The sequence below is a fragment of the Malaclemys terrapin genome, chromosome 1 (assembly GCF_027887155.1).
Source record: "Malaclemys terrapin pileata isolate rMalTer1 chromosome 1, rMalTer1.hap1, whole genome shotgun sequence".
NCBI lineage: Eukaryota > Metazoa > Chordata > Testudines > Emydidae > Malaclemys > Malaclemys terrapin.
Window position 1 is genome coordinate 146,380,112 of NC_071505.1, and position 27,478 is coordinate 146,407,589.

Here is a 27,478-nt window from a genome sequence, read left to right on the forward strand (position 1 = left end):
TGCCTATGGTCTTGCAAAATATTTGGTAAAGTGTTGGAACACATTTGACATCGGTAAATACAGAGCAAGAAAGGCAAATTTTGAAACCAGAGTGGTGGTGTGAAGGCTCCTTAGTTTAGAAAGACGACTGCATGTGGCTTTTGCTTGTGGGCTATCATTTCATAGTCGTATTTCTGTAAGACCAGTTCCAAAGGTCCTATGTGAAGGCAGATGTTTATGAAGTGTTCTGAAAAGGGAATGCATGCTGTATGATATGGGCTTATGACCAGAACACAGCATTGGGGAAGAGGAGTTCTGTTCCACTCTTCTGTAAACTGTGTGTGCGGCTGTGGTAAGCTACTTCTCCTCTGCCCCAGTCTCTCCAGTTTCCTCAGCTGGAAAAGGGAGGTGATCATTTTTTGTAAATCACTTGAGATCTCTGGATAGAAGGTGCTGTATATGTACTGTTTAGTCGTGGTGATGGTCTCTTCTGAGGTTGGTTCTTCAACTTTTGTTTAATTTAGATCAAAGAACTCTTTCAAGTGAAGTTAGTAAATGGATGTTGAGACAATGTTCTATGAATGCCACGTTGCAACAGGAAACTAAACAAGTCACTGAACAATTTTTCACAGGCCTCATAGGTAGCAGGGGGAGAGCAGTACTGGGTTTACAATGGTTCTGGTGGCGCCAGGTCCACACTTGGAAGGAGCCCACAAAGGGTTGCCACAGCCCAGCAATGTGAAGAGACAGCACCTTCCCAGCACCAGTTGAAATGCTCAGCATCCTGGGGAGCGCAGTGCGCATGTGCAAAAGGGACTGGGTGTTGCAGGGTGTGCTGGGGGTTGTAGTTTGCACACCACTGTGTTCCGCTGGGGCCCTGGGACCTGCGCTGCCAGCTGCACTACTAGTCCCAGAATGCCCCGTACCATGCTACCAGCCACCCCAGCTGAAATGGTTCGAGCGGACCTAAAAGAAACCCCAAGCAAGGAAATGGTCTGGTGCAGGGACTGGGTTCCTGGGGCTAATCCTGCTGCATTCCCCTCCCTCTTGGAGTTCCTGGCTCCCCCCATCCCTGAATCTCACTCTCCTGGGGCAGTGGGGAGCTGGGGGCAGCCCCCCAGTGAACATGATGCCCAGGGGCTCCTGGGCACTGTCTCGACCCTGCACTTCAGGGTGGGGAGTGGTTGTCTGTGGTGCCTGGGAGCAGGGGGCGCGGTGACAGTGGGGCTTGTCAGTGCTGGCTGCCGTGTCCCCTGCCAGTGGAAATGCCCAGAAACTGCCCCCCTGCACTCCAGGGAGGGGGCGCAGCCCGGTTTTGGGGAGGTGGGGCAAGTTGAGGTGCGATGGGGGAGCTGCCGGTGACTCCGTGTGGGGGGTGTAGGAGAAGCAGGGTGTTAAGGTGGGGTTGGTGTGATGGTGAGAGGGAGGGAGGGGAGAGGCTGGGTTGAAGGTGGGGGTTGGCTCAGTGTGTGTGGGGGTAGTAGAAGAGGGAAGTGACAGCCCTGGGGTGAAAGTGTGTGTGGGGGTGGGCAGTAGCAGGGAGATTGAGGAGAAACTTCTCTTGCTTTTTTGAGGATGAAGGGCCAGATCCACAAAGGAACTTAATGCCTAACTTTTAGGCACCTAGAAAATCACTGGAACAACATTGGGATCCACAAAGCCAGAGTTAGGTGTCTAGGCAATGAATGGGGAGAGATGGATTTCTGCAAATATCATGCTGGCTTTTGTGGATTCTAGGTGGGGAGCTACCTAAACTGGTCAATAAGGGATGCTGAGGAGAGGGGTGTGTCCTAAGGCCTGCCCCACTCCTCTCATGGAGTTAGTTATCCATCTCTGCTTGTGATCTATAGCTGGAACCCCTTCTCCTGGTGTCAGGTGGACTAGGCACCTAAGCTGTTTCTTGCAGGTGGTGGTGATATATCCCTGTAGGGTATGAAATTAAAGAATTAAGGTTAGCTTAAGTTTGATTAAGGAGGGGTATGTGTATAGATATATATGTAGATAGGCCTGACTACCAAGTAGAAGAAAAGGCCTTGAAAATAATGAGTTACGGTCAGAAGGAATAAAGTAGGGAGGAAGTCTGGTTCAAAGAATGAGATAATGGGAAGTTTCTAAAAAGAAGACCTATGATTGATAAGAGTGATTGCAGATGGTTTTAAATAAGACAAAAAGAATGTTTTAAAATGAGCCAACATGGCCCATCCCAACCCACCTACCAGTGTTAAAGCCTATATGAACCCAGGTGCAAAGGGAAAAACTGTTGGTCAGCAAAAAGGAGGGGAGGAATGAGGGAGGAAAGGCCTTAGAAAGAAAGGAGGTTGTAAATCTTATCTGAATTAAGACTAGAAGTTGGTCTGAAATTGGTTTTAACTGAAGTCAGTAATTGGCAATGACAGCACTTGTTTGTTAACGGGTATAAAAAGTAATAGTTAAAGAGTGCTTTGCTAATACCTGCCTGACCATGTTGAAACTGCCCAATATGGGTCTAGGTTTGGTGTGTTTGTAAGTATCTTGATCAAATGCTTATAAATGTTTTGTTAGTGTTTGGATGTATTAAATTGCTATTATTTAGGCTTTTTAAGCATGTTCAGAGCAATTGTATAAAATACCATTAGGCCTTTGGACTTAAAAGACTTTATGGTTTTATTAGCATCTTTGTTATACCCTGCATAATCATTCCAACACTCCCTTAACTTTTTGCCTAGTGGTTAATGCACTTATCTGGGAGACCCAGGTTCACTTCCCCCATCTGCCTGATGGGGAAAAAGGTGGAAGACCCCTGTTCAAATCCTCTCTGGGGGGTGCTATGGGATAACTACAGGCCTATGGGATATTCTGTTGTGGGTCTCCCTTAGTCTCTCTCCTTGAAACTGTTCTACTGTAGAACATCAGGCCAGAAGAGAGTGAAAATGACTCTACAGCAGTGCTCCTCAAACTTTTTCAATGGTGCTCCCCCTTACCCAGTTGCATGCCCCTGGGAGCCGGGATGAGTGGGGCATGGTGGGAGAGAGGGAGCTGCACTCTGGGGTTTGGGAGGATGAATGGGGCAGACAGGGGAGGGGCAATTGCACTGGGGGCAGGAGGGGGGAGCTGCTGATACCTCCTTTGCTGGAGCCATTCCTGAGTGCTCCTCCACCAGCAACAGTAGCTGCTGCTCCTCCCACCTACTGGTGGCAGAGGCCAGTTAGTGCAGATAACTGGACTTTTAGTGTCTGGGACTGGGGCAGAACTGGGGGTAGAGTGGGGCTGGGAGGTGCTCCCTTCCTGCCCTCTGGGGGGCAGGCCTAGGCCTGCTGTGTCCCATCCCCCTTGATGGGACATGCCCCACAATTTGGGGACCACTGCTCTACAGCTTGCTGGTGAGGGCACTCCTCCCCCTGCTCTAATGACTATTTAAAGGTCTGTCATTCTTTATAAGTTTCTCTTTCAGTAGCTATTGGTACAAGGCTGTCAAATATAAATTGCCATCTTTCAATATCTACCATCACCCACAGTTCAATGGGAGGGAGCCCATATCTGCCCTCACTTTTAAGATAGTCTCAAAATGGCCAAAGGTTGCCCTTAGCAGAGGGCCTCTGCCTGTATTGTAAGTGATGCCAAGCTGCCCTTTGAGAAGATGGCCCCTGTGGGGAGAGGAACAAGTGAATGGTGGTAGGACCATCTTTGTGAAGGGTAGCTAGTGACCTCACTCCCTTGCAGAATTGTAAGCTCTTGGAGACAGCACTGAGCACAACAAAGTCCTGGTCTTAGGTCCTGCATGAATACCAATAAAAGGTGGCTGCCATTTTTGAAGGAACAGTTTTTTAGGGGATGTCATTTCAGTGTCTGAAGTAAAAATAATCCCATTTTTCAAAAATTATTCATTGCTCCAGATCTACAAGATTCATCTACCCATTTGTAGGAATGCCTGAGCTGAGAGATGAGGGATAAGTCAAATAATTTCTTAAAGGATCCATTATAAACTAATTTTTACTCCCATACTAGCTAATGGCTTTACATGTAAATTTTCAAATGGTTCATTTATAGGTAGGGTATTCTTCAGCCATGCTGAATCTCCCTGCTTTAAGTGCAAAGCTTAGTAATATAGAGCCCCAACAACTGCTTCCATAGTATGAGGGTTGGGAAAGGTGAGATGTGATGGGCTGCCAAGCTCCTGTTGCAGAAGTAGAGCCCAGTTTGTTATGCATGGACCCAGCACGTTTCCCTGTTTAAGAAGGGATCAGTTGTCCAAATAAGCCAGGGTCCTCCTGATCAACCTGCATGGCTTATATTAAGGCAAGTATCGCTATGCCCATTTCATAGCTATAGAAACAAAGGCAGAAAGGTACATGTGACTAATAGGACAGGGTACACACACTCTTAACCTGGGAGTGTGGTTTTCTGATGCTAAAAGGCCAAGCTGGTGGCTGTAAAGGTCACTAGTTACATCTTGTCTTTAGGAAAATACAGAGACAACCTTTCACCTGTAGCCATTGGATTTGCACTGATTCGCTTTTCGAAGGGAAAGGGCTAGATGCTTCGGAAGAAGTTAAACTAGGTCTGCCAAGGCAGTTTTAGGAGGGAGGTCCTCCTCATCCCTTCCTGGGGGAGCTGGATGGAGCAGAAGTAAGTAGCCATTTGCACAATAGAGTCTTGAGATTGTGCATTGAAGAAAAGCAAGACTTGACAGTTGGGTTCTTTTGTGTTAGTTGAAACTTGAAATTTCAAGCATTGATCTGCTAGGGCAAGCCTAAAACTGAATTCCTGAATAAGCTTTTCATTTCCTGGGTTTAAATGTTATAAATTTAAATAATGGATTTTTTAAATATCAAATGCCTTAATCGCTTAAGATTCAAAGTGTTTCTAGACCCCTAGCTTTTTCTTGCTCTTACAGCAATAGGTAATACTAGATTAGAATTGTCTAGTCCTCTTTTACATTCATTTTCTTGCGACAGGATGCTTTTCCTTTCTGAGAGACAGCTTTAAAAACTAATGTCATTCTGAAAGCAGTAGTGTAAGGGGGTAGTAGTTTACAGTTTGCTCAGATTTTATTGGTAGTATGCTCTCTCTAACTTCCTAGAAGTAGTTTTGATTTTAGAGGGAGGCTATATAGACCATGAATAGGAAGAGCCCACAAATACTTTAAATCCACTTTATTCTCATTGACTTGAACAGTTTTGCACAACTTTCAGCAACATCCATTATGAAATACAAGGAAGAGCAGGTCTTGGTTTGTTTTTTTTACCCATTCTTTCATTCCTTCCACATGTGTGGAGGAAAAATTTGTAGCAACACAGTGAAACATCAGAATTTCAACACTGAAAACAGAGACAAGACAAAAATATATATGTATGCAACTTTGAACTGGTCACACTTTAGGGCTAGGAACTGCACAATAAATATTACAGCTGCATTATTTTAAACAAGTTGTAAAGTTTATAACATCCTCTCTTAATTTAGAGAAATAGAACATCTGTCCTCTAGCATGGAATGCTACAAACACAGTACACTTGTGATAGGTATGAACTGAGGATTTTTGTATAGCGACTACTCATTTATACATGACCATGCTTAATAGGCAGCATACACAGAAATTAAATGAACTGTAAACTGTCAGCCATTCACCACCAGAGCACTACGTTGAATATCTTTAATTTGTTTACTTTGAGAGATCAAAGAGGTTAATATTTGAAGAGCCTTTTAAAGTTTCAGCTGGGCTCCGTGCCAGACAGTGAGTTGGCATAACACAGGAAGTAGCAGAAGTTGGTCCATTGCCATTCAAAGCTAAATGATAGCTGGAATAAGTCTGGGATTAATGTTGTGTGCCCCCCCCCCCCCCAAAAGTGTTTAATTCCTCCTGAAATACAAGTTCAAAAAGGTTGCCAACTCCCTTATTAATTTCTCCCATTGTGAAGCAATATGGTAAGTTCTGGCTCTAGCAGGTTAATGACAAAAGGCTGCTCTGTATTTAGTCCTCATCACATATTGGCTCTGCCATTATTAAACAAGTCCAAGAAGCAGTAGCTCTGACGGCTTTGAAGACACCAAACACCTCCAGAGTGCAGTGCAAGAAAGAGTCACCAGCTCCTCGGGATCACAATGAACCTTCCAACAAGAAAGTTTAGCATTGAACATCCCCTCTAAAGAGGCTCTTGCATACCACAATTGGACAAACAAATTAAATCAAATTCAGGTATCTGAAGGGAAAGTTTTGGAAGCATGTGGTGACCTCAACATTGTACTAGAAGGCAAATGTTATGGCATGCAGCGTGCCACTGAGGCAGGCTGGATTCCTGCTCCGTACAAATGGGATCACCACATCTTGTTGGGTCCTGTAGTACAAAGTAGCTACACTGAAGCAGGCGAGTGTCATGCCATTTTCTGTTGGGAGTGGGAAGCAAGAGGATAAAATTCTTGCTGCTGATAGTCGAGCAGCTATGGCTTTGATTTTTTAATTAAAGTGTAGTCCAACAGTCTTATTTAAATATTAGGTAGGAAAATAAATGCTATTTCTCAAATGCAGACTGACACATGGCTGCTTTCACATGTTTCTTTTGGTTAACACCTTGCAGAGTTCCACAACTACTGTGTTGTAATACACTTGCTTTAATACAGGCTCAATTGGAGGTTTAGAAGGGAAACTACCAAAGAATATGCTATATATTGGTAGTAGCAGCTCATTGGAAAAATTGAATAAATCCTATTTCAAAGCAGGGGAAATGCCCATTCTTTGCCTGATAGTCACTGGCTAAAACTAGGCCTGTATGCCCTTACCACCACCACCTCAGAATGTACCATATCACTGCACTAAGTCTCACCTCCTCTACTACAACAACTTACTTGGTTTACTTTCTCCCAGAAGCAAAAGCCTGTCTGTTAAGAGAGTACATCTATTTGGGAGTGGAGGGGGGGGGGGGGGGGGAGGGAGAATCCCCCACCCTACAAGTTTACAATTGCAGTTCCTCACTTTCTCTCAGGCCCATTCACACTAACTCCACCCACCATCCATTTCAGACACACAGTGAGGCCAAACAAACTAAGAGGAATGTTTTACAAAGACTTACTGAGTATGAACTAGGACATGTAGGACTGTTATAAACTCAGGCCTTGGCTACACTGGGGCTGTACAGTGCTGCAACTTGCTGCGCTCAGGGGTGTGAAAACGCCCCCCCGAGCGCAGCGCTGCAAGCTACTCCCCTCTGAGAGAGCTCTCTCAGCGCTGGCGGCGCGACTACATTCGTGCTTCACAGCGCTGCTGCGGCAGCACTGTGAATTGCCAAGTGTAGCCAAGGCCTCAGGTTCTCTCATTTCAGTCTTGCACAGTAGGGAAACAGAGGGGCTGAGATGAGAAATTTAAACTGAAGGGGATCATTGGAATGGGGGCAAAGCCTAGTCTTCCAGACTACGGAATGCATTCTGCATGTCCTCAAAGAGCTGAGCATAGTCTGCCTTGATATTCGCCTCGCCGTCTTTCACTGGGTCCTGAAAACACATCAAGTGAAAAAGTTAGTCTTGAAAAACATTTGCTCCCTCATACAGTCTGACAATCCTTTACCACTGGCTTAACTCCTTACTGACCTCTGGGTTTATATCTGCTCACTACACTCTGGAGAAAGCAGATGTTTATAGCCTCTTTAAATGACAGCTGGGTTAATGTCTCTCCCACATACCACACAATTAATAGGATAATGGAGAGTTTTCTTAGCCATTATCTAGGAAATTGGACCTATGGTTTGTAGAAACTTCTCAGATGAAAACTAAGTTTAAAAGGATTGAGGTAATGCTCATACTGGCAGTGATGCTATGTGATACAAGTGTTACAATGATTAAATACCATCTCCCCTCTAGCTAGAGCCAAATGGCATATGGAACTGTGGCATGAAAAATCAAGCACACTAAGATTTATCTTCCTCACTGCGCAGAGGCCAAATTCCAAACAAAATCCTTTCCACTGAAATTGAGCTAGTACAAGTCTGCAAGAACATGTCATGACACCTTCACTTTATACCAGAGAACTCTAATGCCCCAGTCACCCTCCATTTGTAGTGAGAAACTGAACTTGCAGCTATTCTCCTACTGAACACAGGCTATAAGGCCTCTACTTCAGAGAAGCCATTTAATGGACAGGATCGGACAATGGTATTATTGTGAGGGAGGCCACAGATGTGTCTAGACAGATGGATCATACTTTTCAATCTATTCCCTCAACATCTCTTTAAAGCTCATGTCAAACTGTGGGATGTGGGCCATGTAAATGCTAATAGAACAGTTTGTGCCTCTCTTGAACCAGATTCCTTTTCATAATGTACTTTTATTTTCATGGGTGCTGCTTTTCCATTCCCGATTAGATGTGTGTTGTATGGACAATGCCCATCATTTATTGAATATTTACTTGAAAAATGTGTTTTTAATGAGTCTGTTTTTAATGTTTTTAAACACATTTCTTGTCAGAGACTTAAAATACAATACTATCTAATTTTGGACCTAAGCCACCTAGCAGTGCCCAAGGCCATTTGGTTAGGTGTGACCCCATTAACATAGCTGCTTTCTCTGTGCTCATCCACAAAGGCAGTTCTCAGCTGAAAGAACCAGGGCCATGTATTTGATTACAGCTTAGGTTTAGAGTCATAAACAGAGAGGCATTTTACATCAACCAAAAAAAGTAGAGCAAGTGTCTCAGTTTCTGGAACCATTTCTCCTCATATAAGAAAAATGTTTACAGGCAACCCAGGATAACGGCTTTGTAGATGCACTGAAGGCTTCCATAGGACTTTTTGTCTCCTTAGCAAAGCAGTGTCAATATCCCTATTCCAATGCAGCAGGTGGCCGTACAGAGAAGCCAGGGAGCCAATGCCCTGCTGCCCACAGACATACCTTGAATTTCATGGAAACGAGTCTCTGAAGGATTTCAGACATATTTTCTCGGATGATGGACCATGTGATCTTATTGTCACTCTGGGCTGTGGTCTCTACAGCTCGGCGCGCCATGTCGTAGAATGCAATCATGTTGGAAAGCATCCCCACTGTCTTATAAAAAGGGCAGAACCTGATGGAAACAAGATAGAACCTAGTATGAACAACTAATGACTTTCCCAGGCTGTAGAGCAGTTGAGAATATCTTTAATGAAGTGAGAGCTCTGGTGTCTTCATGACTAACATAACCCTCTCATGGAGGCTGGATTCTCTTGGTGGATGGAAATATAAGAGTGCTGGCCTATTTCATCCCATAAAGCTACAACACAAAGCCCTGGATACACTCACTGCCAAGTGGCATAAACTGCCTATTGCAGGCCGAATTTTTTTTCAAAAGTATGACCCAGTGGCAACGGATCTTCAACTTCAGCCACAAGTACTCCTGTTCTTCTTTTTGCGGATACAGACTAACACGGCTGTTACTCTGAAACTTAGCATGATGGTGTGATCCTTGCATTACAATTCCAAGCTGTAGTGACACATTGTCACCACAGCAGCAAGTCACATCATCTCCATTATTGTGGCTGACTCCATTTGGATACAGTGCATTTCTGAGTGTTTCCCTTCCCACCTCCCATCTGTTTGGAGGAATGATGGCAGCTCCAGTGTGTTTCCTAGCATGGCTTGGCAGCACAGGGAGTGCTCCTATGGCACCAGCACTCCACTCAAAACAGAGACCGGCAAAGCAAGTGGTGGTCTTGACAGATACCACAGAAATGCCATGTTATTTATGCAGTGCATTGTTGTACTATACGACAGGTGAACGTAGCAAACAGAATCCCTTCCCAAAACTTGGTCTAAAGGCACAAGCAGCTACAACAGAGCACCACAAGCAAGTTGCCATTGGAGGGGGAATGCTTCACAGCACAGGTAGGTCTGGAGTTTGGGGAGGGGAGGGAAGGCTGAAGAACTCCATGGAAGGCTATTCTAGACACAAGAGATAGCATGGAAACAGGGTACAAAGTAGTTAAGAGGAGCCATTGAGAGGGAAGATTGAGTGGAGCACCAGGCTGAGTAAGGGCTGTAAGAGGAAGTTAAGAGTTGTAGATGGGCTAGAGTTGTGCAGTGATAGTGGAGAATAAGTAGCTTGAACCAGATTCTTGAGACACTCCTGAGTATCACTGGGGCCTATTGGAACAAAAAGATTCTGACTGGGGGGGGGAGGGGGAGGGCAGGGGGAGAGAGAAATATCAGTTCAGACTAAATGATCCTCTTCTCCCTCTCCAGAAGGAGTTAGTTTATTCAGGCAAGGGGCTCGTTCGTAGCACTGGTTTATTAGCAGTGCTCATTTCAATGGACAGACTGCTGGGGAAACTGTATCAATATAGCCAAGACCCTACCAAGGGGCCAGAAGGGGTCTGCATACTGTGCCTCTCTGACAACATGGAGCCAATGGCCCGATGGACCACCACAGGCTGCATTTTCCTATGAGCAGGCTCTCAGATCACCTTGAAAACAGGTCCTGGTTGCCACAAACTGGATCCTATTCCCAAATAGGATTTCCATCAGAACATAATACACGGAAGAATGAACGGGGAGCACACAGCTCTTGGCCCTCACCTGTCATAAGGGCTGTAGCCATTCTGCTGCAGGAAGTCATCTTTGATCAGTTTGGCAACCTCCAGGGTAATTTTATCTGTTTCTGCCAAGGAAGCCTAGAAGGCAAAGTCCAAATTTAGTTTGGTGCCAAGTTCTGTGTATGGGAGCGCTGGGTGTTGGCTCCCTAACTCTGCTAAGGCCCATAACGCCAGTTACTTGTTTACACCATCACCTTCATCTACAGGCATGTGGCTTGCCTCCCGCTCTTTTCAGATCACTATAAATACAAAATTATTTTTTTGCGTATTTCCCATTCACTGATACAAAGCCAATTATTCAATCAGCCACCAGTAGTTTACAAGCAGCATTAAACACAACTATTCAGTTTCCAACCTAGGTTGGGATTCCTGCAGATGCTAAGTAATGAGTTAAGTGAGAGATTCCTTCAAGATGTTAATTGCTTGCCTGCAGAGCAGCACGCACTAGACAATGCTTGCTAAGAGGCAGCTGTAGCTGTGATGTAAGCTTGCAGCTGATCAGGGAGCCAGCACTTCTGCTTTCCCTTCCCGGCTCTAGCATGTCCACACAAGGAAAACCAGACTCCAACAATGCATCTGAGGGTATTTCAGATAAACAATGCTATTTCAGACCAGACCATCAAAAATAAAAAAGTCTGCTGCTAAGAGGCTGCAGCTAATCCCTGAAGCCAGTAGTTGCTTTCCCCCAGTGTGCCAAATGAAGTCAGTGATAAGAAAATTCTTAATAGCATGCTGTGCAGAGCCATCTATCCCCTCAAAATAACCTGTTATAACCACAGCAAAGAGCAAGGCTGCACCCATAACATGTTAAACTGCTTCCATTTTAACAATAAAAAAATAATTTTATTCTTATCTGGTTGTGAGTGCTGCCTTGCCTCACCCACCAAGCACAACCTGAACTGTGATCTTGTAACTGAAGACTACATACATCATAAAAAGGCAACCCCCCCCCTTACACGCACACTTTCCTCTTTTCCAGGACACACAGAAGCAGAGCTTAGAGCTCTGGTGGACAGGCACCTTCTGGTGCAAGTGGCCCCTTCTGTAGCTGCTGGAGCCCTTCTTCCTGTCCATTGCTTTCCTCCCCCAATTTCTTCCAATGAAAGTTAATACATGTAGGCTGGCTTGGCTCATGTGTACTATGCACATGTGAGCTACAGTTTTTATAGCATCTATATCAGTTGAAACAGTCAGTTTTCACTGGGACCCTGAGGACACCTTTCCTCAAGAGCAGTTTCTCTGGCTAGGTTTAGCTTTCTACCCTGAAATGCTGAGGTGCACTGAGAAATTGAAAGAAGCCTGTAGAATGGGAGGTCACTGCACACACCAGCTAATAGGTCTCCAACACTAGGCATGATGACTACACAGCCACTTTGTAGAGAACAGACAACACTCGTCTAATTCTTTGCATCGTCGTGCCACTGTTGTGTGTTAAACTCTAACGGGACAAAATTTAAATGCACCCCACTCTTCAGGCCTATACTTTGAGCCCAGATTTTGGCGTGTCGGTGCAGTGCTTTGAAAATAGCCTTGTCAGGGTGCTGCAGGAGAAGGGGCCTCAGGATACTGTACTGCTGCATGGCTGTGAACTGGCATGTCACCAGAGGACAGGGGCACTGAAAGAAGTGACCGTGAAACTTTCCAACATGTTTATTAAATTAGAGACTCAGCCTGCAGGTCTAGTTCAAAGACAGGGGAAACAAATATCAGGTCAGGATCACTGCATCCAGAGCATTTTCCTTAACAAGAAGTGCACTGCAGTTGGCTGCAGAGTTGTTTTGCAAGTGTACTCACGGGCTGCCGGCGTGGGGATTTCTCCTATTTCTAGACTATTCCGAGGGCTGCTTTTTGGTTCCAGCACCAGAGCAGTAGAAAAGACTGAATTAAGTACAGCTAGTGGCAGACAAATCTACTGTTTTTCAGAAACACTTCTGTCTGAAGCATCTGGCAACAGCCACTGTCAGAAGACAGGATACTGGGCTAGACAGACCATTGGTCTGACCCAGTATGGCCATTCTTATGTTCTTAAACTCTTATTACCTTCCCTCCAGCTCTCAGTGCCTGCACACACACTCTGGCTAACAGTAGCCCCATCTCCCATGGATAGTGTCTACACTCTATGCCAGGAGCAGTGAAGTGGAGGCAGACCAGTTCTTTGGAAAGCCTTGCTAAGACACCATACTCCTCCCCACTCAGAGTGATCATTGCTCACCTTCCCCACAAGCTGCACAATCTCCGCCAGGTCCTCCTCTTCCTGCAGGATCTCCTTGGCCTTTGTCCTCAGAGGGACAAACTCTGTGAAGTGCTTGTCATAATACTCATCCAGGGCCCGTGTGTACTTGCTGTAGCTGATCAGCCAGTTGACAGACGGGAAGTGCTTGCGCTGAGCCAGCTTCTTATCCAAGCCCCAAAACACCTGCCAAATCCAAACAGATTCATAAGTGTCCCTCCCAGCAGAAGCCAAGTTATTAATGGAAGATGGTCAATCTCCCACACATTTCTGTATAATGAATACAGCAAAGACCATCCAGATCCTCCAGACAGGCTTGAAAGAGAATCTTTCCTCCCCACACTAACTGGAGGCCCTTAGATACTAAGATCCTCCCCCACTAGAATGTCTAGCATGCATTGAGTTGATCATTTCATGATGGTGGATCCCAGCTCCAAACAGATGGTCTTGAATACTTATCCTAGTGTCAGGCTGGAGGGATTGCCTTGCACAGGACAGATTCCAGCCCTGCTGCCTGCAGAATTAAGTGGGGCCCTACTAACTGCCAATACCTAAAATCAACCTCTCTTCCCAAAACACAGCTGTGCTGTAGGTTCACCCCTCTAGAAAACAGTCCAAGTCTCTATGCTCCTTCATTTAGGGATGCAGCCTCCTCTCTCTCCATCTTAGTACAAGGCTGCCATCCTTGCATTTGCCCTCTGTTTGAGGGACATGAATACTCCTGGGGAATCAGCCAACAGTGTGTGTCCGGAGTAGGGAGGACACGACACTGGGATGGGGTGGGCTTTCTCCCCACTTCCTGATGAATCCTGGCTGCATCAGGTCTGAGAGAACATCTTACACAGGGGCAGGCCTTGATACTGCCAGAACATTTCAAACCACCCTTACAAAACCCCCTTTCTGTAAACCATTCACACCATGGCCATTAGGGCACAATGGCTGTCACTGTACACGCAAGCACTTCTGATGCAGTGCATTCATTTCAAACCCTAGTGGAGTAACTAGGAGAATACAGCTTCAACACAGACTGCAGTAAGGTGGCACGTACCTGAACAATGCCCAGAGTGGCAGATGTGACAGGATCTGAGAAGTCACCACCAGGGGGAGATACACTGAGCAGGAAGAGAGAGAAAGGAAAGCAGTGATCAGCAGCACTGGTGCAGGGCTAAGCTGAAGCTCCAAACCCAGCACCATAACTCAATACCAGTAGCAGCCAGATTTACCAGCCTCCATGTCTTCCTTTCAACAAAATGCCCCACTCATTTGAAACCAAAGTCAGAGGATGCAGGAAGAGGAAGGATCCTGACTGGTTTTACTCTTGGTGAACAGTCACATTTTCCTGATCCAGCATTAGCAGCATCAGGCCTTCCCAATTCTTGGTACAAAATAGTATTCATCAATCAAGAGTCAAGGTTTCAAAGCAGACAGCAGGACATCAGGATTCTGAACTCTGATCCCAACAGTGTGTTTAGAATTCAAAAACTAAATCTGAGGAGAAATAACACCTTTCCTGAGCACAACGTCCACATTTGGGACCAATTACAACTTTCCACTGCAGGTAACATTGCCCTGCCACGTATCGATATCCATCCATTTCCAAACCCTAGGCCATACAATACAGTTACAGGATCTAGTTATTTGTCGAGATGATCCAATTGACATCTGACCCCAGCCTCATGACTCAAGGCTATGACCCAGGGCTCATTGCTGAGGATAAGGTGTTGGAGGGGAAAGAGAGGATTCTCTCAAGACAGCCTGGGGTCCAGAAATTTAAAGTGTTTGGGGGGAGGCAGTTTGACACAGAATAAGAGGTCCATTCTTGTAGTGGTCAATATCACTTCTATAAATTGTAGCACCAAGTCATTACACAGATGGATGATTAAGGCTGAGAGTTTGTCATAGAGGTCACGGATTCCATGACTTTCCGTGACTTCTGCAGTGGCTGGTGCTCCTGGCTCAGGGAAAGTTCCTGTGCCAGTTGCACCGGCCGCTGCTGGGGCAGTCTCGGGCCACCGTGCCCCCTATACTTCCAGCAGCAGAGTTTGGGTGTGGGAGGGGGCAAGGGTTTGGGGCATGGGATGGGGAGAGGTGGGCTCTGGGCAGTGCTTACCTGGGGGGGTTCCTCAGAAGCGGCAACATCCCCCTTGCTCAGCTACTAGGCGAAGGCGTGGCCATTGGCCAGGAACCACGGCCAATGGGAGCTGCGGGGGCGGTGCCTGCAGGCGGAGGCAGTGCTCAGAGCTGCCTGGCCACACCTCTGCCTAGCAGTTGAGCGAGAGGGATGTCGCCACTTCTGGGGAGCCCCCCAGGTAGGGTGACCAGATGTCCCGATTTTATCGGGACTGTCCCGATATTTGCTGATTTATCCCGTGTCCCGACCTACCTTCGGTCGGGACGTCCGGCACAGGCGGAGCCCAGAGGGGGCTCATGCCCCCCCGCCCAGACTCCGCGGAAGAGACAGAACGGAGGCAAGCTTGCCACCTGGCTGCAGGCAGCGCTGGGGTCAGGCAGGCTGAGCGGCGCCCCAATCCGCAGGGCAGCGTGAGCCAGCTACTCTGTCTCACAGGACTCAGCTGCCGCTACGGGAGGTGCTGCAAGGCGCAGAGGTGTTAAACTCCCCGCCCTCTGGTTACCTGGTGGGCTGGGGACACCGTGCTCTGCTCTACAGCCAGGTAACAGCTGTTCTCACAGCCTCTGCCTCTTCCCCCTTCTGTGTGTGGGGTCAGCGAGAGAGACACGAAGTGAAGATCTGTGTCCGTCAGCGGACGAGAGCGGTTATGTGGGAGAGGGTTTGTCCCATTCGCAGTGTGGACCCAGCTGCTGCAGGGCTCTCCAAGTCACCCGCTTATTGCTGGCACCTTGAAAGACTCAAGTTGGCAACATGATAAGCTGGTGCGGGGGGAGCCCACCCCGCTCCTGCAGAGACTGACCGTTGTGGAGATGAGCCTCCCCCTCAGACAAGCAGTGCTTTCCCTTTAAGAGGCCCGCTTGGCTTCGCAGCGTCCCCTCCCCTTCCTGCAACGCCTGCGAGTGCGGTTCGGACGCAGAGTCGCCGCCAGAGCCTGGGCTGGCACGATGGGCAGCTGGGACTAGGCCGCGGCGCCGGGAGGCTACTCGCCGGGACTCCAGGCTTGCCAGGGCCCGGGACCATGGGATAGCGAGTGCGACAGAGCTGGCCAGGGATAAGCTGCAGCCCTACTGCCCGCGCCCAGCGGGGCCTGGGAGGAGAGAACGAGGGGAGTGGAGCTCCAGCGGCCTTTTTTTTGCCCCCCCTCCCCCGCATCCTGACATTTCCCCTGTGTGATCTGGTCACCCTACCCCCAGGTAAGTGCTGCACAGAGCCCGCCTTACCCCATCCCAAGCCCGTCCCACACCCAAACTCTGCTGCTGCTGCTTGGGGGGGGGGGGGGGGGGGGGAAAGAGGGAGGGAGAGGCTAGGTACCGAGCCTGCTGGCCCCTCCAAACCCTCCCTCCCCCAGGCCGCACGCCATCACCCACCCCCAAGCATCTGGGCCGCCCCCCCAAGTTTTATTAACTAAAAATACCCGTGACCAAGTCATGGACAGGTCATGGACCATGAATTTTTGTTTACTGCCTGGGACCTGTCCATAACTTTTACTAAAAATACCTGACTAAAACATAGCCTTATGGAGGACTAATGAAAATTTTAATTTCTGTAAGACCTCCCAGAGATTGGACACTAGAAACCAGTAGAACCATCTACCACTTTCAGATAAGCAAGTGAAGTTGCTTTTAAATTTAAAGGTTTCCAGCTCCTCAGACAGGTATACAGATGTCTAAGTTATTAGGACATTGAGCACAGAAGAAAATCAGAGACATTCCTGCAAGTCTAGGGCAAGTTACCTTCCTAATGCCACATTGAAACAGCTGTCAGCCCATCTCCCTCCTCCCTTTCACCAGCGAACTGGCTACAACTGTTGCCTCACTACAGAAACTGCTCTCAAAGGTCTCCAGCATCTCTTCCTGTCCAAGTCTCAAGAGCCTATACTTTCATCCTGCTCAACCTCTCTGCTGCAGAGAGCATCAGAATGACAGGCAGGGAAGCTGATCAGGTCACTCCCCTCCCTCAGCTTGATGCCATAGTGGTAGAGAGTCTGTGGAGGGATTTTCAAGCAGTGTGTCACCACTATCAAAGCTCTCCATAACTCTGCCCCTCCCTACTTATGCAAGCGTCTCTCACATCACAATGAGTTCCTGTCCAACCCACACTGGCTTCTCTGCTCTGCCTGTGTTCCCACTCTCAATCACTCATGTGCCAGCTTCTCACATAAATCATCTACATACCATCTTCCATCCTTGCTGCCCCTTGAGCATGGTACAGTCTCCTTGAGCTCACCCACAGGCCTCTTATCCTCTCCACATTTCAATCCCTCTTGAATACTGTTGACAGGCATGTTATTCCCTCCCTGCCCAAACTCTGCTTCCTGTCACTCTGTCCTTAGACTGGGAGTTCCTCAGGGCAGGGGCCATTTCTGCTTGCCTGTCTGGGAAGCACCAAGCCACTGCTCCCATCACCCACCCCCGAGAAGAGCTGCAATCCAGGGAATGCTGAAAGGTTCAGTACTTACGCCCCGACGATGCTGACACTCCCTTCTCGCTCGGGGTTCCCCAGACACTTCACTCTGCCAGCTCGCTCATAGAATGAAGCCAGACGGGCACCGAGGTAGGCTGGATAGCCACTGTCTGCAAGCATCACAGAGAAACTACATCATGCGAAGGCTCAGCATCTACAGGAAGGCTTCCTGTGGCTGAACACCAAGAACAAAGTCTACTCACCAGCTGGCATTTCAGCTAAACGCCCTGAAATTTCCCTAAGGGCCTCAGCCCATCGGGAAGTGGAGTCAGCCATCATACTAACATTGTAGCCCATGTCCCGGAAATACTCAGACAGGGTGATTCCTAGAACAAAGAGAAGAGCACACTGCAGGTTACAGTTCAGACAAGTACTCTGGCTCATACACCTTTCCTAGAAGGGCAAGAAGCCTTTTCAGGGGACATTGAAATACTCATTTAGATTTGATGACAAGGGAGGCTGAAAGTTATTCCTTTTGGATTCCCAAGAGTTTCCTCACTGCTTTGGTACCTTCTCCCTCTCTGCTCCTATTCTCTGAACACAGATTTGCTCCCCCTTGGTGAGCCACGTGGACTGTGCCCCCCATTCTTGTTCTTCTGGTCCATGAGATTCAAGAGCTATGCCATTAGTTAACTTGTGCTTCTTTTGAAAGGTTGCCTCCGAGGCAGTGTAACAGACAGGGAGGCTATTCCCAAAGTGTGGCTTTAAAACAGTCCTTTACAGCAGAGAAGGGGATTTAAAGCTAATGGGACGCATCCTTTGGTTTCCAATCTGGCAGACTACAATAACTAAGGGAGGTCAGGTTTTGTCTCAAGTATTTGACAGCATTCAGTAAACAGCTTGTATTTTAAGATGAAGGGCATAACCCTCATCCCACCAATTTATGGGGGAATGTAAAGAGAGATAAAAAGGTCATAGCTGTATTCTCCACAGTCAAGAAACCATACTCTTTCCAGAATGAGCTAAGCTTTACAGAGTTGATACCAAACAACTACAGGATCAGAGCTGACAAAAAATCCACACTAGTAGCAAGGATTAAAATGGCAAATGCAATTCCTTGGCAGCCTATGTCTAAGAGAAGATCAAACTACTACACAAAACCTATTGGGTAAGTAAGGTTTAGAAAGATCAGTTTCTGAAACTAAGCAAAGTTAGTAAGCAGAGAATACATTGGAATCTGGATATACCAGAGGGCAAGATGACACTCATCCCGGGTAGCTTTTACTTCTCTTGTAACTCTTACCGGTATAAATAGAGGCTTCTCTGGCAGCGACGGGCATGTTGGAGGTATTTGCTACTAAGGCTGTTCTCTTCATAATACTTTCTACCTTCCCATCAACTTCCATTGTGAGCTAAAAAGGCAAAAAAAAAAAAAAACAGCACATGAATCTGTATAACCCTACAGTGATTAACCCCCCCCCCCCACTCCTGTGCCAGCAAAAGACCCAGTACAAGAGTATTTGCCCTCACAAGTGGTCTAACAATGAGAGCAGGGGATTGGACTTTGGGCTCGTGAGTTCTATATGCTGTTCTGTTACCGAAACCCCAAGTGACTTTGGGTAAATCCCTTAATTTACATGCCTCGGTTTGCCCACCAGTGAAAGGGTGAGGACAGATTTACTAGAGGTAAAGCTTGTTCAGATAATTGGATCAATACCACTTAGAACAGATATAAATGCTTTCACCTTCAAAATGGTGTACAAACAATTGTACTTTGGAACCTTTGTGGACAATATGTAGATAGGGAAACGGAGGCAGAAAAGGTAAATGACTTTCTAGAGCAGGAGGTGGGATTAGAACTCACAGCCTCACTCCTGTGCTCAGACCATGTCCTGTAAATATGCTAGATGAGCAGTATTGCTATATTAATGCTCTCTGGTTCTTATGTTTGCCATTTTGTTGGCTTATTTTAGTATTAGCAGTGTTACTGTTCAGTAAACTTGTGAGGGAAATGCGGAGCATGTTGTCTTTGTGAATTTAATTACAGTCTTCCTCAGCCTCCCCATGAGGCCAGAAAAGAATCTATTTACATGTTTGTGCATTGTGCTCTGTAATTTCTAGAAGAAGCTAGCTCTCCCAGGAGGCACATCTGTCCCCCCTACTATTGCATCCCCATAAAGGGACGACTCAACTCTCCCAATGACAACTAAGGTGGATTTTTTTGGGGGGTAGGGAGGTGGAGAGGGAAGAACAGGGAACTGCACAGATATTGCTTTGAAAACATAGGGCTATAGGAAGGAACCACAGTAGTCAAGTTAATAAATTGATGTGCAAAACAGTCTTAATGCTACATTAGGGTTTAGATTTAAAAATAAATCAATCACACATGAGTTTTCAATTCCATAAATTACACCCCAGGCAATGAGACCCACCATTAGGCAACCGCAGTCAGAGACAGGGATTCCCTTTCCCCTTATAAAGAAGCACTGAAGAGCACATTGTCACATTGTCTGTATTATCTCGCAATAACACCCCTAGGATCTGATTTGCAGAGGTGCTGAGCATCTACATTCTCAGTTACTTCAACACTAGTGTATACATACAAAGGGGCAGAACTCAACCAGCTTTTGAAAAGATTTTCTTCATGGGTGCAACTAAAACCTCAACATTTATGTAATGTTGCCTATTATTTTGGGGTTTTTTTTTTTTTTTTTTTTTTTTAAATGTTTATCCCAACGTTAGTTCAAATGTTGTGTTGAAAGCTCCCAAAACTGACATCCTTCCCTAGATGGGACAATGACAGCTCTTACTATAGCACAACAGATTACCACACCACATGGTGTCTGGAGGGACATGAAATGAGGCCCGCAACAGCTGAGGGTCTGACAGTATCCAGTGGTTCAAAGCCACCATATCAACAAGACACATGCAACACCTCTGTTCCCAGGAACATTTGGAAAGAATCCTTGCATCCCATACTGACCTCTGGGAAATCTCTGAGTACTTCAGACATCTCATTTCCTCGTTCTCCACAGCCTACATAGATGATAACATCACTGTTGGAGTACTTGGAGAGAGACTGGGAGATCACAGTCTTTCCACAGCCAAAGGCCCCGGGGATAGCAGTAGTACCCCCTTGTACACACCTGAGGAAAGAAGAGCCAGACTGGTTTATACTGAACTCAGACAAAGACAAGCAATGTCCTGTTTGCATATTGGAGTAAGTTTTCTTCTCAGACCTCTGAGGCTCTCTCACTTCACTTGCCTAAGACGGCGAAGATGGCACATGGAATCAGGTTTACCCCATGTCATGAGTACATGCGATATTTCAACACGCCAGAACAAAGGGAACAGGCTGTCCCTCCCCTACACCAACAGCACCTACCACTGTTCCCAGAGTAACTAGCTAGTGCTGGGACAACAGCTGGAACAGGTTCAGTACAAAAAAGTGTTTCACTAATGGAGATGTCTGAGGAATGAGCAGGCTGAACATCCAACTTAGAAGCATCACTGAGAGAAGAAGTGACATGAGACATTAGGCCAATGTTGTCAAGCATAGATGCCTAAAGTTAGGCACTTAAATCCATATGCAGGCACCTAAATAAGTGGTATATTTTCACAGGTGCCAAGCCTCTGAAGTCACTGGGAGTTGCAGGTGCCTAACTTTAGGCCTCCAATCTGGAAAATGTAGGCCCTTGTACAAGCTGCTTTCTCAGTGATAAGATAAGTGATAACTCTGACTATATCTGGAGACTCCCCAGTTATAGCATTTACTAGGCCTGTTTTATTATGACATTTTCCTCCTCCTTTTGGTGCACAGGGAAATTTTGGTTTTGCCAGGGATTCCTCTGAAGTACTTGCATCACCATTTTTGGGATGTTGCTCTGGGGCATAGGAGATTTATATACATTTTCCACTCCTCTTAAAGGAATTCTTGTACAAAGATCAGACCAAGCCCCACGGAACCCCAGGTGGTACTTACGGGAAGAGGGCATCAAGGACCCGTTGGCCAGTTAGTAAGGGATGGTTGGCTGGTAATTTTTCAGTGACAGGACGGATTTGACGTACAGGCCAGACCTGTACCATAGTGAACTTCTCCTTCACACCTTCAAATTCCAGCTCCAAGACAACATCCTACCAGAAGGCAGCAGACACCCGGAGTAAGCAGACAGCTAGATGCTGGGGGAATGTGCAAGTTCTCATTCTCACAAGTCTATACAGAATCCCACCAGCAATGCACACCATTAATGACTAGTTATTCTTTAGAGCCATAGGCCTTCCAGTCACCCCAGTTACTACCCCAGCCTGCAGGAAACCCACTTTCCATATTTACAATGTCAGGGAAATTACTCCTGGGGGAATTCTGCACCACTGCGCATGCGCAGAATTTATGCCCCCTGCAGATCTTTGTTTCCCAGCAGAAAAATGACTTTCTGATGGGGAAACAAAGGGGAGCCACAAGAGCTGTCACGTGACCCTCCACAGCAGTATGTTTTGGGTTCCCAGAGCAGCCAGCAGAGAAGTAAATCACTGTGGGGCAATGGGTTGGACGGGGTGGCCCCTACCCTGCGCCGGGCTCAGCTGCCAATCCCAGCTGGCAGGACAGGACTTCCTCTTCCCCTGCATGGCATCCAGGGCCATGTCAGACCAACCTCCAGATTTCTCCCCTAGCTGTAGGAAGCTCTGCAAATTCCCCTCACCCCATGCTTCCTGCACCCATTGCTCCTCAGCTGCAGGGGGAGGGATCACCGTACAGTGAGCTGCTCCATCTGCCCAACCCCCATGCATCCAGACCCCCCTCCCACCCAGACCCTCCCACCAAGCCTCAGCCCCCCCCCTGCACCCAGAACCCCCTCCAGCCCCATTCTCCCTGCACCACCCCAATGAGTATCCTGCACCCGGATCCCTACCCCACTGAGCTCCAACCAGCTGCACCTGGATCCCCACTGAGCCCCACTCCCCCAGCATCTGAATCCCCCTGCCAAGCTCTATCCCCCCCCGCCCCCACTGAGTCCCAGTCACCTTTACCTGGACCCACCGGCAGAGTCCCATTACTGTTGCACCCAGAACCACCACCCCCAACAAGCCCACGTGCATCAAGATCCCCCCTGCACCCAGATCCCCCACTGAGCCACCTGCACCCAGACTGCCCCACACAGAACCCTCTCCATCCACACCTGGACCCCCACACACACTTGGATCCTGCCTTGCTGAGCCTGCCTGCCCACACCTGGTGCACCTGGCATAGAGGAGCAGGGTCCCGGGGTCTTTCTGGGGCTGCCCCAGTCCTTGCACTGTGTCAGAGTTGGGTGCAGCCTCACCGCTGAGTCTGTGTCGGGGGAATGTGGTGGTGGTGGGGGGGGGGGTGCGGCACAGTGATCTCATCTCTGTGCAGCCAGTGGCCTGTGCTCCCCAATGCCATGCTGGGGATTCCACATTTATTTGACAAATAAAATGTGCAGAATTTTAAAATATTGTGCGCCGAATTTTTAATTTTTTGGCACAGAATGCCAAAGGAGTAGGAAATCAAGTGTAAGCATAAAGCCTCAGCTTCAAATAATCGTGACGCACAGTAGCTAAGGAAAAGGCCATTGTTGATTCTGCATGTACTTGGGACACTGCAGGACCACCCACAGTGGAGTGGCAAACATGGTGTATTTAAATGGCATCCGCTCCCGCACATGAGCAAGGTTGAGTTTTCACCATATGGAGCAGCTTGATTTCACAAAGTATTAGGGTGATCACTGTTGGCAAGTTGGCAGCAGGTGACCTGCATCTCCAAAACCCAGCTGCAAGAGTGTGGAAAGCACTAGCCAGCACCATCTGGAAAACTTACTGATGTGTCGTAGTTCCCTGGTGGAGCAATATATGTTACCGTCCCCCTGTTCCGTGGGGGCAACATGATTTTGTGTTTGATAAGGGAGTTTTCATTCACCAGTCCATAAATATCTCCCCCAGTGATGTGACTGCCAACCTAGGATCAGGAGAAGAAAGTATTCCTTTAGTCATACAAATGAAAGCTTCAGGTTTAGAGAGAGAAGCACAAGGCTTTATAAAACAGTCCTTAAATCTAGCACCCTGTCTTCTGTGTAAGGCACTGTAACAGCCCAATAGCCTGTTTGCATCTTTTACTAGCACTGTGACAGCCCTGCTAGAAATGGGCTATCAGCCTACACAAGAACCGCAACCATTATATGCAATGAGGCTTGCAAGGCTCAGACAGCTGTGTGATTATGGATGAGTAGTGGAGATTCCCTGGCCTCCTTTCTACCCAAAAGCCAGACTAACTTGAGTACAGCAAAGATGGAATGCGCCAATTTGTAGACAATGGAAAGTGAGGTACTAGAAGAAGGCAATCAGATCAAAGGTCTCACGTTTCAGCAGCGAGGCGGTCTTCAGGGTTGACAAAATAACTTGGCCAGAGCTACACCACCCTCTCCCAGAAAACGGATGCGTTAGAGAGCTATAGCTATCCTATTTGCTATGCCCAGCGTGTTCCCATTAATTATCTTTATTGTACTGTAAAGACATCCAGTTTAATAGGTACCACTGTATTTACCAACTGTGCCACCTAGCATCACATTAGTGGTACAGGCATTCACTGCCTGCTCTTTCATAGCCACTTTGCCTTAATCCACCAGTATGCCCACCCTCAAGCTCACTGGACTTCTGTTTCACAGACACAATGTATCTGAAAATGTGACTCACAATTCATCACTCTGCACATTCTTCCCCCACACTGCAATGTGCCTGGGGGATTTTTGGCAGCTTTGTCAATAGCCTACCCGCAGGTTTTTGGAAGGTGAAAAGTCCCATTTGAGGTCTTTGCTCAGGGCTGACACGTTGACACCTCTGGGGATGTAGATACTTTGGGTCTGAGTGCTGATGTCTGTCAGAGGCCTCTGGATACCATCAAAAATGGCCCCCATAATGCCAGGGCCAAGTTCCACTGAGAGGGGTTTGCCAGTACGGAGTACAGGATCTCCTACAGAGACACCAGCTAAAGAGGTCGGTTCAGGAAAAGCTCATCCACGCATTTACCAAAAGACATTTTATCTCACTAATTCAACTGCTCAGATTGTGCAATGCAATGTATCGCAAAGGAGATAAGCATTCAGCCTCTATTCTCATATCTCAGCCTGGAATAATTCAGATTGAGGTTTTCACTCTCCAGAGAGGAGACACTAAATATTTTCCTTTATGACCATTAGTCCTGAGCCACAAAATGGAAAAGTTTACTGGAAACCCACAACCATATTTAGAGATCCAAAGAGGACAGATAAAAGCTAGCTCATCTCTAAAGAGCCTCATGTGACTTACGCCTCCTGGGGAGGGTAAGAGAATGAGTCACAGGTGACAGTTGCCATTTAATGTGCTATAGGAAGGTGCTCACATACCCTGGTGATGAGGGCTATATAAGGGCTCTTCCCGTGTGAAATTAACCCGTGGAGTCAGTAGGCAAGAAGTCTATTCTCCATTTAAGCCCTCAAAATAGAACTTCAGCGAGACTTCATGACCCACATAATACTTTTGCACAGAGATGGAGATGATGTAGCCAACTCCAAGTTTAATGGCTCCCTCCCTGATGTTCTCCCTCCTTCAACATCGTTATCTATTACCAAAACTGGATGGTACATTTTTGTAGCAAGCAAGTTTGGATCAACAGTATGGATTTCCCAAGGATACATGTGCAATATGCTTATGTTTAGCAGAGAAATCAATCCACCCAAAGGAGGAATCCTTCCCAATTTTAAAGCTGTATTAGGATATTTTAACAGTACACACTTTTTGAAACCAAAGCAAAAACAACCACCAAAAACTGAATTTGCTTGGTAGCTCTGGTGTTTGTCATTTGTATTTGCCAATGAACAAATACAGTCCAGTTACCAAGTTCAAGTGTAACTGAAGTTAGACATTAAATCAGGATTGAGGTTTAAGGAGACGTGAGAATGATGGAAATTTTCTTCAATATCCTCAAAAAACCTTATTGGGCTTGTACATAACCTCTCTAGCGGGGGGATGTGATGTGTGGGAGTTCAAAGGACTATACTGAGAAAGGCAGGAATGAACGTGGGACCCCAAATAGGTTTCCAGGGAAATATCTACAGATAGGTTTATACAAATTCCCCACCTCCAGTCATGCCAAATCCCAGCCTTTTGACGGTACATCTGAGGAGAGGATGACATTCTGCTGATTACCTGTTCCAGGAGTTGGTGATCAAAGGCCTAAGCTATAAAAGAAACAGACTGATCTGTCCAGTCTGCGTTCTGGTTCTGTCTGAGACAGTTACAAACTTGTAATGATGGGGAAAGTCCAGTTGTGGGTTTTGAAAGATGGACTCCTACTAAAGCCCGAGACTGGAGTTGGGGTGACCCTGGTGAGCTTTTTAGCATGTGTATAGATGCTTTTATTGTTTTTAATGTTTTCTCTGGTATTGCTTTTACTTTTAGAATAAAGGTGCTGGTTTATATAGAGCTGTGTGGTAACTTGTAACTGCTGGCCATTTCTCTGTTCATAGCCTCTGGAAAGGAAGCAAAGCCCAAACAGTGGCCTGTATAGGCAGCCTGGATTGCTGGGAATATCACAGTGTAGGCAGGGAACTGTGTAGCCTGGAAATACTCTGGTCAGAAGGGAGTGAAACACAGGTCTCTGTCCAAGAGAAATGATGGCTGAGGAACCAGGAGCCTAGAGTGGGTGCCCTTCTTGGGCCAGAGAGTGAATACAGGTGCAGTTGCCTTCAACTGTAACAATAGATACAGGATATATTATGCAAGTCTTATAGAAGCAGCGGTGTACTTTGAAGACTGTCTCATTACCAGGGTTGTGCAATTATAACAATGTAATCATGCACTTTTTACACACGCTCCATCAAAACCTATGTAAGGGATAAGGAACAGAGATGGCTTCTGCCTATGACCACTGCAATCTAGTCCCACTGAGGTTTGTTTATTTGCTCTACTCATCATCCTACCTGTTAGGATTACTTAGTTTGACAGGCCTCAAAGACACCAATGAGAAGGATACAGGTTTCTTCATACACCTGGATAGTAGCCATATCACCCTCCAGACGGATAATTTCTCCCACCAGCTCACAGTGGCCAACTCGTACCAACTCGTACATAGCTGCACCTGCCATGTTGCAAGCAGTGACCACTGAAAAAGAAAAACACCTGGGTGAAACTATTTCACATCTTGTCTGAAGAAGTCAGCTAACCCAGCAAAGAATGTAGAGTGCTGGAAAGCAGAGGTCTGGTACCCAATCAGTCCATGTAAGTAGTAAGCGGGTCCTGGAGGGACAGCTGCAGAACTTATGAGCCAAAACAAAAATGTCCTGTGTTTATTACCCCTGTTCCCTGGGTCCTATGGCCAGCCGCCATTAGACCTTAGTAATCTATAGACAGCTGTAATTCATATCCAGGATATGCCCTGTACTCAGCACGAGACTAAGAAGATTTAAGATTCTAAATGACAATCCTCCCAAATCCCTGCTAAAAAGACACTCCTTCCCCAAAGCCCATCATGAGCACATTCACCCCTGGGAAAAGTAAAAAAGACACGACACTCCCACTATTCTGACATCAGACCATCTGGTATATTGTCCATTTAACTTCTGGAGTGTGCTGGGGCAGGGACTGTGCCATTTTATTACTACTATTTGTATTTGATAGGTTTGATTTTGCAGGAAAGTGACAGATGATTTTTAAACAGATCTTTGAAGTTGATAAAGCCTTTGCCACCTGATTAGAACTATTTTAAAGTGGATTATATTTTGGCCCTAAGCTACCTCACTATCCTAAATGACCAGAAACTAACTACAATAATTTAATACATTGGCTTATGAATGAAATGTGACTGTTATGTTGAAGAGATTCCTAAAGTTGTCCTGCTTTCTTCAATACAATGCCCTCTAATACACAGGGTTTGACACACAGGAAGACACGCATTCACAGTGGTTGATTTATAATAAATAAAACTAATACATAGTAACACCTTACTGACATTTCCCATGCTGGTGACTCTCAATTTCGTACATGCATGTAAAGCAGCAGACAGCTCTTTGAGGGCTTTGTGCTAGGTAGAGTATGTGTGAGTGTGTGTGTGTGTGTGGGGGGGGGGGGGACGACGACAATTAATCACTTGGAAAAGCTTCACTGTGCTTCCTCCAAGAGGACAAAGATCCATGAAACAGTTTTCATAATACAATG

The 27,478-nt window shown here is 46.7% G+C and overlaps 1 protein-coding gene across 3 annotated transcripts in view; it reads right to left on the minus strand.

Annotated features, from left to right (window-relative positions):
• Positions 1-5,096: 5,096 nt before the first annotated feature.
• ATP6V1A (ATPase H+ transporting V1 subunit A) overlaps positions 5,097-27,478 on the minus strand; it is a 39,569-nt gene continuing 17,187 nt past the window's right edge. For all 3 annotated transcript variants that reach the window (XM_054042650.1, XM_054042659.1, XM_054042666.1), the window contains exons 3-15: positions 26,298-26,426; positions 24,058-24,272; positions 23,109-23,246; positions 21,255-21,406; positions 20,256-20,418; positions 18,576-18,684; positions 17,536-17,658; positions 17,328-17,442; positions 13,787-13,850; positions 12,721-12,924; positions 10,492-10,586; positions 8,833-9,004; positions 5,097-7,440 (exon numbers count right to left, since the gene is read on the minus strand). In XM_054042650.1, the coding sequence (XP_053898625.1) occupies positions 7,348-7,440; positions 8,833-9,004; positions 10,492-10,586; positions 12,721-12,924; positions 13,787-13,850; positions 17,328-17,442; positions 17,536-17,658; positions 18,576-18,684; positions 20,256-20,418; positions 21,255-21,406; positions 23,109-23,246; positions 24,058-24,272; positions 26,298-26,426 (1,772 nt within the window). In that variant the 3' untranslated portion in view covers positions 5,097-7,347. The remainder of the gene's footprint in view (positions 7,441-8,832; positions 9,005-10,491; positions 10,587-12,720; positions 12,925-13,786; positions 13,851-17,327; positions 17,443-17,535; positions 17,659-18,575; positions 18,685-20,255; positions 20,419-21,254; positions 21,407-23,108; positions 23,247-24,057; positions 24,273-26,297; positions 26,427-27,478) is intronic.